Source organism: Haliaeetus albicilla, chromosome 8, assembly GCF_947461875.1.
Source record: "Haliaeetus albicilla chromosome 8, bHalAlb1.1, whole genome shotgun sequence".
Taxonomy (NCBI): Eukaryota; Metazoa; Chordata; class Aves; order Accipitriformes; family Accipitridae; genus Haliaeetus; species Haliaeetus albicilla.
Window position 1 is genome coordinate 2,057,964 of NC_091490.1, and position 11,883 is coordinate 2,069,846.

General features: G+C 44.5%; 1 protein-coding gene across 6 annotated transcripts in view; it reads right to left on the minus strand.

The window, feature by feature from the left end:
- MIER1 (MIER1 transcriptional regulator) overlaps positions 1-11,883 on the minus strand; it is a 43,225-nt gene that overhangs the window by 30,084 nt on the left and 1,258 nt on the right. For 3 of the 6 annotated variants that reach the window (XM_069788451.1, XM_069788450.1, XM_069788446.1), the window contains exon 1: positions 11,672-11,795. The exons of the other annotated variants lie outside the window; for them this stretch is intronic. In XM_069788451.1, coding sequence (XP_069644552.1) covers positions 11,672-11,680 — 9 coding nt within the window. In that variant the 5' untranslated portion in view covers positions 11,681-11,795. Of the gene's footprint in view, positions 1-11,671; positions 11,796-11,883 lie in introns of those variants that run through there. 6 annotated transcript variants of the gene reach the window in all.

Here is an 11,883-nt window from a genome sequence, read left to right on the forward strand (position 1 = left end):
CTCTCCCAGCCCTCCCTCACATCTCAGGTGCTCCAGACCCTCAGGCACCTTTGCTGGACTCATTCCAGTCTGTCCCTGTCTCTCTTGTTTTGGGGGGAGCCCAGCCCCGGACCCAGCGCTCCAGATGTGCCTCCCCAGGGCAGAGCAGAGGGGCAGGATCACCTCCCTCAACCCGCTGGCAGTGGTCTGAATGCAGCCCAGGGTGCTGGGGGACTTATTTGTCACAGGAGTACATGGCTGGCTGACAACCAACTCTGTGCCCACCAGGACCCCCAGGTCCTTATCCGCAGAGCTGTACCGTGTCCAGTGCTGGGCTCTCCAATTTCAAGAGACATGGACAGAATAAAACAACTCCAGCAAGGGGCCACAAAGGTGACTGAGGGACTGGATCATCTGGCATAGAAGGGGCTGAGAGAGCCTGGGCTGTTCAGCCTGGAGAAGAGATAGGTCAGGAGGATCTGATCCATGTGCATAAATATCTGATGGAGGGGTGTACAGAAGACTAAGCTAGTCTCTTCTCAATGGCATGCAGTGACAAGGGTCAATGGGCACAAACTGGAATACATTTAAATGAGAGTGATGAAACATGGGAACACGTTGCCCCGAGAGGCTGCGGCATCTGCACTGGAGGTACACAAAACCAGACTGGCAACGGACCTGGGCAACCTGCTTTAGCTGACCCAGCTCTGAGCAATGGGTTGGTTTTGATTATCTCCAGATGTCCCTTCCAACTTCAACAATTCTGTAACTAAACGCTCCAATATATATTGCAATGGAGCCTACCACAATGAAGCATTTTCCTGTTAAAAGTGGACACAAAACCATAGTGGGACGTAAAAAGATCTCATAAAAGTCAAGCACACTTAAAGAAACAAAGTTCAGCTTTCAGTATTCTGAAATAGTATGCAGAAGGCATGACAGCTCAAGCAAGCAAATGGCCTTCCCTGTAGGCTGAAATACTGCTAAAGCAATCGCCTCCTTCACAGCTTCAAAAGCATTGCTAAAATACTGCAATAGCCTCTAGGGTTCAGAATGACCCCCATGACTTTTATACAACTCCAAAACACGTAGCCAGTACAATCCTAGCCTACGGAAGGAAGAAAAAACAACCCCCAAACCAGAAAATCTGCAAAAACCCATCACCTCCAGAAGCCTTAAGTCCATTTCAGGCTACCTCACAGAATGCATACATCCTTTGATAGGTTCTAGTCCATTCTTTGCCACAGACTTCATCAGGCAGCTTTTAGAACAGCCTCTGGGTCTCTATTCTTCTAAACTTTGCCTACCACATCTACTTAGTCTGTCCTAGTTTGTGGATTATCATCTCCGCATTTCATACGTTTCTAGTCTAAGTGATGCGCTGTCAATCATTTTCTTCCTTCTATTTCTAGCTAGATGCAGTGTCACATTACATCTCATCTATATTAATGGCCAGCTGCTGCCAAAAGTAGTAGTCTGACCTCTTCCCACCACTCCACGCGCTTCTGCCACTTGTGACAGGTCCAGCAATCGGGAAGCTGCAGCATGTGCTGGTTCAGCAAACCAATCTCAAAAGAAAACTAACGCTAGTTTTCTATCCTATCACTGAGCCAAAGTACTTCATCTCGGGCCTATGCAATCCCCAGACATGCTGCCAACAATCTAGAGCATGAGTTTGAAGCTAGACACACGGAGAAGGGTGTGTGGCAGGAGATCAGGAGTAACCCCTTCAGTGACAATCTGTAAGCATGACACATCAGGTGAAAGATCACCCTATGATTAAAGAGTTGTTTCAAGACAATTACTGCAATGGTTGATTATTCAGTCCTATTTCCTTGCCTCCAAGTGATTGCGATTGTGGACAGGGTAGAACAGATGGCTTTGAGGGCATTTGCTTATGAAAATTTCCTGGCAGTAGTCAACAATCATATGGCTACATTGGTATTATCAGATCTTAAGTCCTAAGCTATGGTATGTCAATATTACAGGAATTCTTGTGAAAAAGGATACCCCTGTACTTCAGTGGCTTTTCATTTTCTGCTGCAGCAATTCATAGAGAAGTACAAAGCACTTTTTTGGCTCAAGGGCATTCATGGGAACAAAGAGCTGCTATCTATAAAAACATAATGGTATCCAAGGCCTAGTAGAGAAAAACTATGGGATACTTACAATATAGGGGCTGACACGCTCAAATTGTTCTATGCATAGCACCATCAGAAAAGGTAACAGTGAACGTTTGTTGTGGGTTCAAAAGAATGAAAAATCGCTCATGAACTCCTAACTCACAGACAAGGAGGAAAAACTCAAGCAACCAAGGGAGTCTGGCTGTATGGACACACCGTTGAGCATGTTTGTTAATGGTCCAGATGAGCAACTTGAAGGAAATACCAGTTCTGAGGTATGAAGAATACAAACCGCATGGTAAAGAGAAAAAGAAAAGACACCAAGCAACAAAACATCAGGCTTGGGTGGCACTAAAATAATCTGTCACTGTTTTTATTCCATGTGTATTTTTAGGAGTCTTGGAAAAGACGTGCAGAGTAGGTGCTTTCAGAAGGTTAGTGACACTTGCAGCAACAACTGAGCCAAAAGACCACATCCAATACATTCTCCAGTGTATGGATACAGGAATAAATGGAACTGAAGTTGGCCTGAAGTCTCTTTCAGACACCTTTGGAAGTGATGAACCTAGCAGACACAGGTCAGACACAGAAAAATACCTAGATCTACAGTGTTACTCTGACAACAAAAATTCACTGGACTTTGGGATGTCTGTTATTACTCTAATTTGTGATGGAAGTTAATGGGTAAAAGTAAAACTGAATTGGCATCCTAACAAGTTTATTTAATGCAAACAGCCTTCTGGAGACATCAGTTTTGCATGGCTTATTTTTGAACCCACTACTTCAGAAGCAGAGGTATGCTTCCAGGCAATGCCCATTCCTGCATGCTGGCAGGACATTTTTGTGTCTTATTCCAGTGCTTCATAGCTGCTTGGACTGGAATGGGATACTCCAAAATGTGGAAGCTGTGGAAGTAATGAACTGAGTTTTCTCCCTTTACATTTCTCCTACAGCCTGCAAAGAAACACCTGAACAGTTTCACTTCTACCCACAAACCTACTGTTGTATTTGCTAACATCTTTCATGCTGTTTAATATAATCAATTAATAATGAAACATCTTAAAATTAGCAGTATCTGCAGTCCCTACAAGACAACGATAAATATACATCCTGTTCAAATTTATTCAGTTACCTTTAATAGCTCTTTAAGTGTTACATAAAACAGTTAAAAACTAAAATTAAATTGTCTATATTGATAGCAATAAGCCTGACAAATTCATCAAGTAGATGCTCAGGTCTTTGGAACTCTGCTACAGGAAAATACCAAAGTTAACTTCTGGGTTGCAGTGGCTTGCTTTAGCAACATTTGGGGCACAGAAAACTTTAATATTAAACTGGCAACCAAACCTTAAAATGCAGCAGCGTTGCCTATTATGTAACACCACAAAAAATGAAGCATAAGCAGTGGGTAGAGGGTACATGTCATTACCTCACAGGTATACATGTGTGTGGCTTCAACATCACTAAGACTACATTCCACCAAGCAGACTAATTAAAAGTAAACTGCTGATCTGCAAGTAGTAATGTGCATTCTGTTCGTAACAAATCACATTTATTCCCAAAACGCAGATATACAGTTACATGAATAATATTCAAAGACTGCATGAAATACAAAGTTTTGAATACACATAGTTTAGACACCAACCCTGCAGTTCAAACAAGAACAGTAGCTCGTCAGCTAAAAAAAGTGTGTAAGACCCATGCCTGAACTGTTGGAAGTCTTAAGAAGTGACTGGGGCAGCCATTTAATAAACTCTCCAGTGAGCTAAGCTAAATGATAGCCTGGAGACAACGACTAGTTAAAATGGCAAAGAACATATTATACTCAAGAGGGCACGTGGCCCTTTTCATAAACAGGTATTTCAGTGGAAGGCTTACAGTTCCAGCCTGTCACACACTCCCTGGGTTGTATATCAAAATAACCTAAGTGTCAGAGAGTGGTTTGCCTCATTTTTAGCTTGGGAAGAAAACAGCAACATATTGAAGGGGGGGGGGGGGGGGGGGAATACTGCTGCCCCTCATTTAATAATTTTATATGCAAACGCTTCTACAGCCAGAACTACAATGACACCCAAGCACTTCTGCACATGAAATGGAAGCCTTTATATACATGGATTTTTACTTTTTTTAGTTTGGTTGCTAAATGAGAAAATTCTTGTACTTCCAGAACACAAAGATCAAGTGCAATGTTTCAACTCACAGGTCTTAAACGTGTACATCTAAGCCTTGAAACTACCACCTTAGCAAAGGTCCTCTGACTTAAGAGTTTATAAAGACGACTTTTTCCCCCACGAGGACAGCCAAGCGTTTGAACAAGTTGCCCAGTCTCTTTCCCTGGAGGTTTTCAAGACCAGACTGGAGACAGCCCTGAGCAAGCTGGTCAGACCTCAGAACACACCCTGCTGTAAGCAGAAGGTTGGACCAGAGACCTCCTGAGGTCCCTTCCACCCCAAATTATCTCATAATCCTGAGTTTTGAGATTTTGCAGGTAGCCCTGAAAAACTACTTATTTGCTCACTTCCCTCTCCCTGCCTGCTTCTTCCAAGAAAAATACTGGGTAAGGTTTGGTTCTGTTTATTACTACATAATAAAAAAAAAAAAACAAATCTAAAAAAAACGCAGACTCAGTTTTTCTGGAGAAGCTGCCCGATCAGTTTCGGAGCACCCAACTGGCAAGAACCGCAGGTTGGGCTTTAACGCAGCTGACTCAGTCCTGTTATCAATCTACCTAAATCTCTTCACCAGGAAAAGACTGGAAAGGGGAAGCAGATGATACACAGTATTTCACAGGGGATATTGTTAATGTGGATCTTTCAGAGGTTTGGTTTGCAACACAGCTCCCTAAATCTGCAGTGGCACACCTGAGGGGAAGCAAACTGCAGCCTTTCTTAAGCGGCCTTTTAAAGTCAGTTTTGCCAGTGAAATCACTGTATCACCTGGGGACATCTTCAGTATTGTAAGTACTAGTGGAAATTCTTAAATAGAAAGGTATTTCCACCACCCCTCTAACAAAAGTAGCAGCTGATACTTTAAAAGAAAAAAAAAAAGCAAAAAAAAAAAAGCAGTGATTCAGGGGAACACAGAAGGCTGAAGGATGTCAGGTGATGGCTCTCCCTGGGGTGATTTAACTTTTTCCAGCCTGCTATCTGCTCCACACTTCTGTCAGAGGTTATCATGTCACAGCAGGAGCAACAAAGCGAAGGTGCACCCAAAGTGAATCTGTACGAACTTACAGGCTTCTGAAGAGTGACGCTGTCATGCTTTCTTTTCTGCCACACTTGCCACAGAAGAAGTAGCCTCCAGCAAGAGGAAATAGCAGCTCTGAAGTCCAGGGGCAAAACATGGCAGGACAGACAGATGACAATGACATAAGACTGTCAGGGCAGCTTCAGATCACCCCTTAGACATCTCTGAACTAGAGGGACTAACTACCTCGCCAGCCTGAACGTTCACACCCAAGGTGAGCACAGACCTCTGCAAGAAGTACTGAAGAGCAGATGTAGCTACATTTTTCAGGGTTCCAAGTCAAATGAAGAGACAGCACACTTCAGGGTGGTAAACGCAGCTTCTGTCCAATAGCTCATGACCATGTTGCTGCTGCTGAATCATCCGCTGACATCACACACTAACTTAACATATTTACAATAAAGTGGAACTGATTCTCATTCTCCTTCAAGCAGAGTGGATGACTGGAACCAGGAACCACCAATTGTATCCAAGGGTAGTCATCCATGCTCAATAACCAATGTGCAGTGATTTACCTAAAGGACTGAGTCATCAGAAAACCTAAACGAGCGCTGACACTGTAAGGCTAACTGAGGAAGGCTGCTAGATGGAGGAAGCTGCAGCCAAAGGGGAATGCCTTGGCTGACAGGACATTACACTCACTAGAACTTCACCAAGAGAACTTCCATTTTCAAGGAGTATTACGAAGCATGACCGCAACAGTTAATCAGAATATCATCTCTCATCTGAAGCATGCATTTTCATCTGGACATTTTCTAACTATTTATTGTTCATTTCCATTACAAAGTACAGCATCGGCCTCAACTTCCTGTAATATTCTGAAACTTCTTGCTAAGAAAAATTGGAATTCTATGGAGTGAGCACATTCTACCACAGGATTTCAGATGAAACCAGATACAGTCATATATACCAAGCACCGCAAGAAAACATTCTTACGCACAATTTGTGACATGAATGGATTAGTAGTGAAATATTAATACAGACTGAGGTTTCTGGCCAGGAAAAGGCTCAAAAAGAAACTGAACCTTTCAACAATTCCACTGTCTACCTAAAATCCCTCTGCTGTATTAGAAAGAACTCCAAGTCCCAAGCAGTAAGCCCACAAACATCAATATTCAATCACACACAAAAAAATCCACAAAACTCTTCTGTTAAGACAGAAAAAACCCACACTGTTTTCCAAGATGAGAAATGCAGAATGCTAAATGCTATTGTTTTCCCTTGTCAGAAAAACTGAGGGAATACAATCAGTGACTATAACCAACCACTCTAGAGTTTATACTCTCACCAAGGAAGTGAGAAAACTGAATTCCCAGATCTACATTAGGTTCACAGATACTTCTCTGAAGTATTCTACAAAAACTGCTCCAAAATGAAACAAACAAAAAAGACTATATTAGTTAAAGCTAAGATCAAATGACAAAAAAAAAAATTTGCGCTCAACAGGATGGACTGATGTGAATCGCCAATTCTAATCATGATTTAGATCAGTCAGCAGGAAACCTTGATTTAATCTATTTTGACCTCATTTTATATCCAGGTGTTATTCAAAAGCTCTGTCCCCCCTTCCTGTTTAAACACCTCAATTCGCAACCACATTAGTGATCGTGTTACCTTTACTACTGCTTCTTACAGGGGAGGCTATTACGCATTTACGTACATTGTTTAAAGGTAATAGCACAGCTTAATAAAAATACAAAGATTAAGAATGTTAAAAAGTCATTAGCAATGGTTATTAGATCATGTATTTCTTAAACATTATGTCCTGAAGTTGTTTCGAGCTGCATATGAAAACTAGAGTTCAGTTACATTCACAAAGTTTAAAACTCTTCAACTGAAAGAAGTATAACATTCAGAAAAAAAGGAAAAATTTACCAGACATTATGAATTTAAAGATGACTTATTAAAGCACTGCCACACAAGGTTAATAAACTGATTTTCTGGCCAAAAGCAACTAAACTTTCAGAAATCCAAACATTAAAGTGCATTCAAAGAAATCAGGCTGAGTCAGTTTAACCGTCCACCGACACCAGAAGAGAAGTGGTCCTGCTCCTCTCCAAGACATGCACGCTCCTGCTTCTTCCCATACTTGCCTGACACCTTAGGCCACCAGTTCAAATTTTTAACCCCACAGAAATACACTCTGCAGAAGGAAAAACTTAAGTTCTTATTGTAGCAGGTCAGAAAGCTGAATAACCTCACTGAGGGGTGAGAAACACTAGGAGCTGGCATGAAGGTGGTCAACCGCCTGCTGAAGAGTTGGGAAAAACAGGATCGTATTTTTCAGCAACAGTAACGGTGAAGAGCTTCCTGCAATCAGAGTCAGAGCTCCACAAGACAAGGGTACTGGCCGAGGAGAAGCTGAGTCAATCTCATAGCTTGACATTTTTGGAAGGAGGAATAGGTCATCCTCCCACTGATCTCCACGACTGGTTCTGCTGCCCCATGCCACCCCTCACGCCAGCTGAAGTCTCTGTTGGATCTTTCTATTAGCTGATACAACGGGTTACCCTGCAGGAAGCTTTTCACTTCTTTCTAAGCTAGGGAGCCCATGGTAGAAGTTCACAGAGCTTCTAAGCAAAAGCAGCAGAAGGAGCAGGATCTCCCTTTCCAGGCAGCTAGGAGCTGTTAGACCACCTCAGCCATTGACCATCCCTCCTCAACCCAACATTAACATCAGCTTGAAATTTAAACCAAGCTATGCCAACCAAAATCAGGGATACTATGTCCCTACCTCTTCCAGCCCACCTCTAACCAAACATGACCCCCCTTTTGCCCACACGGCAGCCCTGGTATTTCTCTTATTTTTCAGCAAGTTAGTTAAAAAAAAAATAAATAAATACCCCCCCCAAAAAAAACCCCTACCTCATCATTTTCCCATTAGTTTTGCCTGTTTAGAATCCTGTTGCAACCTGACTGGTGGATCCTATCATGGAACAAAATAAAGTAACACCAGGAGCTCAGCACTTCTGGAAATTACAGTAGGTATTTAGCTGCCTGTCTTTTCAACACAAAAGTCTGACCCCAGCTCTTCCAAGTTTTTGGAATCAGAAGATCTCATTCATAAAATTTACATTTTATTCAAACATTATAATGGCTGAATAAACAGCATTCGCTTTCAACTACTCATCAAGCTTTTCAGTCAAAAATCTTTTCTTCTCAATAGACATTAAAATACTCGTATTTGGAAAAAAATATGCATGTATCAGCATTCACTCCACCACAAAGACTAAATAAGCAGCTTAATGCACGATATGGTAATATTCACAAAGCTTGAGCTCATCTTAAGTTAGAGATGATTTCTTTCCATTTAGGACTAGAATAACCTTCTAATGTGTTGGAATATCAGGACCCAAACCAATCACGTGAGCATGCTTCAAAGTAAAATGAAACCCTAACACAGGTTATTAATCCCAAATCTAAAGCCAGTTTAATATATATTCAAAATCCCTCCTTTTTTTTTTTTCTTTTTGTCTGTCCTGTATTCAAACTGGTAGGCTTCTACAAAAGTGAAACAGCATTTTTAGTTAATTTAGTTTCACTTTCTGGACTCATTTACTTACTAACCAGGCTGAGAGCTCCTGTCTGAAGAGCCTTCCTGTCAAACTCAAAGTTTCATATTTATATTGTTTATTTTTTGAGGTTTGTATGTTTAGCATTAAGTCCTGGCTGATTCTCTAGAACGCAACATTTTAGGATCTTTCCTGACTGAAGGTTGAGTTCCTGTGCATTCCTTCAGAAGAGTCAGCACAAGGTTTTTCCACTGGGGAGGGATGGGGAAGAGGGCAAGAGGCACAACAGCAGTCTTACTTTCCACCCACATTTTCAAAGCCAGGCTGGTCCCAGGCCCCTCGTCTGCCAAGCCAGGCAAGTCCTAGGGCTGCCTGAATTATCAGTCTTCCCTCGCGCTCTCCCCACATCGCATTATGCGGCGCATTACTTTCCTAACGCACCCCTCCTCCAGCATACCTAGTACACCACCACGTAGTGGCAGTCATCTTCAGTTCCTTTAGGCAGATGGTTGATGCCAGAGCTTCAGTGGCAATGCCGTGCTAAGGAGACTTCCCATCCTGTCCCCTACATATTTCCTAAACTCTGCTAGGAACCATATTCAGGACATTGCTCCTAGCTTAAATCACTGAAAGAAAGTATTATTTTTTAAAATTCTGACTGTTTCCCAATCCAGAACGCAGCGCAGCCATGCAAACAGCTGTCTGCGCAATTCAATGGCTGTGAACGAATGTCAGCCAATCCTACGTTGCTGCTGCCACCCCTGTGCTATTGAACTCATCCCACAGGTGGATCAAAGCCTTCACAGACCCTTTATGCTGCTCCTGCCCCTTAACCTGAAATAAAGAAGCCGAAATAGGACAAAGAATTCATCTTAGCTTTTCTTCAAAAAAGCAAAATGCTGAGGGGGGGAAAAAAAACCTCTTCCTTTCTTAGTAAGGTATCAAGACCAACACGTAATAACAGCTTTACCCGTTGGAACAACATCTATGAAGTGAAAAACAAAACCTGCCTGACCTCCATAACCCACTGACTTTTTATTGCTCTCTGCAGCACGAATTCTCTACAACTCTCAATGCTATCACTGCTGTAACGTCAATGTAAGTACGTGACAATACAGAATAGGAAGTAATTCAGCGTACTGCCTGTGGCTCTTTAGCAATATGGCGAACTTCAGCTCCCACCAGAAGAGAGCTAGCACAAATATTTCACAATAATGCTGCGTTTAATTAACAAAACTTACAAGCAATTGGTGAAACTTGAGACAAAGATCCCGAATACTGTGATGCCTAGATCAGCATGGGCCCCAGTATGTGTCTCTGACTCTACAGATGACAGGAGTTTAAAAGACACATTTTTTCGGCCAAGAAATTACTCAGGGATCAGACCTGTGATTCTCTGCCCCTCAAAATACAGAAAAAAACAGACAGGCTGATTCTTTTAACTTCTAAGATTAAATTAGTACATTTCATACCAATAACAGGAAGAATGCTTCACTACAGTTTTCATTTGGGAGGGAAAGATAAAATAATTTTTAAGTAAAAATTCACACACATTCAGGAATTTCAAGGGAAGAGGGAAGAAACCTCATCTGTAAAATACTCTAATCCTGATACCTGCAACTCCCCCCAGTCTGGCTAGAAGAAACGCCTGTCCCACAGAAGGGATTTATTTTATTTTATTGTTAATAGCATACCTTTCAAGTAAGCATTTCCAATTCATTTGTCAACACCGTTCAAGCAGCAAATTACCTTAAGATCGGAATCGTAGGATAATTTGAAGAAAACTTAATGAATTATCTATTCATCTGTCCTAACTTGCCTCCTAAGAAGCAAAAGAGCTGCTCTTCCAGATACAATCGGGATGGACAAATCCACACCTCAATAATCAAACACGTATCTCGCTCTGCCTCCCACAGAAAAAAAAGAGGTCAATAAGCTTTTTCCCATTTCCTACAACTCCCCTGCACGGTCCTTCTCCCTTTTTTGGGAGAAAGGTCTCCCTCCTAGGAGACTGGAAGGGCTGCCCTTCTATCTATAAAGACAGTTCCTCTTTGTCTCAACGGCTACAAAAAGATATTTAAAGAAAATAAATATGTGTTTTATCCTCCAGCAATGGTGCTCCGATCAAAGCCTGGGAGAAACGATTCCGTCACGTTGGGACGGAGACAGACGGCAGGAGCTGGCAAGAAGCGCATCCCTCTCCACCCCGAAGGGATTAACACTCCCCCCCCATGCCACAGCAGCCAAGGCTACCCCACTTTCCACCCTCTCCCCCCGCCAAAGACGAACCCCGTCCCAAGGAAGGCACAGGCCTCGCTCCACTGCCCTCTCCCCTGCCCTCGCTGCTCAGGAGCAGGGCCCGGTCCCCCGCTGACCGCTCTCCAGCATCTCCCCCGAGAGGGCTGCTACCGGTTGAGCCTCGGCTCCCCGACCCGCGGACGAGGCACGGACCCCTGCCCGGCGGCGACCACCACCTCCCGGTGCCGCCCTCGGGCGGGAGGCGCCGCTTCCAGGTCCCCGACCGACCCGCCCGCCGGGGGCCGCGCTCGGGTCCCTCCCGCCGCCGAGGCGGGCCCGGCGCCCCGGGGCGAGGCTCCCCGTCCCGGGGCAGTAGGCCCCGGAGGGAAACGGACGGGTACCGCGGACCCCACACGACGTCCCGGGGTCTCGATACGCCACCTCCCCGGCCCCACAACTAACTTGTGGGACGCTCCGCCCGGCCGCGGCCCCCGCGCAACAAGTTCCCGGGCAGGCTCCCCCCCACCACCACCCCTGCCCGCCCCGCCGCCGCCGCCGCCGCCGCGCTCTCACCTCCGCCATGTTCGCTGCGCGGGCGGGCGGGCCGGCGGGCGGCGGCGGGGTTGGGTTGGGGAGGGGGGGGGGAAGAGGGAGGGAGGGGAGGGCCGGGGAGGGGTCACATCGCCGCCGCGGCGGAGGAAACGGCGCCGGCGGGTCACGGTCTGCGCGGCGGCGGGGGGCCGGGGCGGGCAGAAGGGAGGGGGCACGCCACGCACTACGTCACC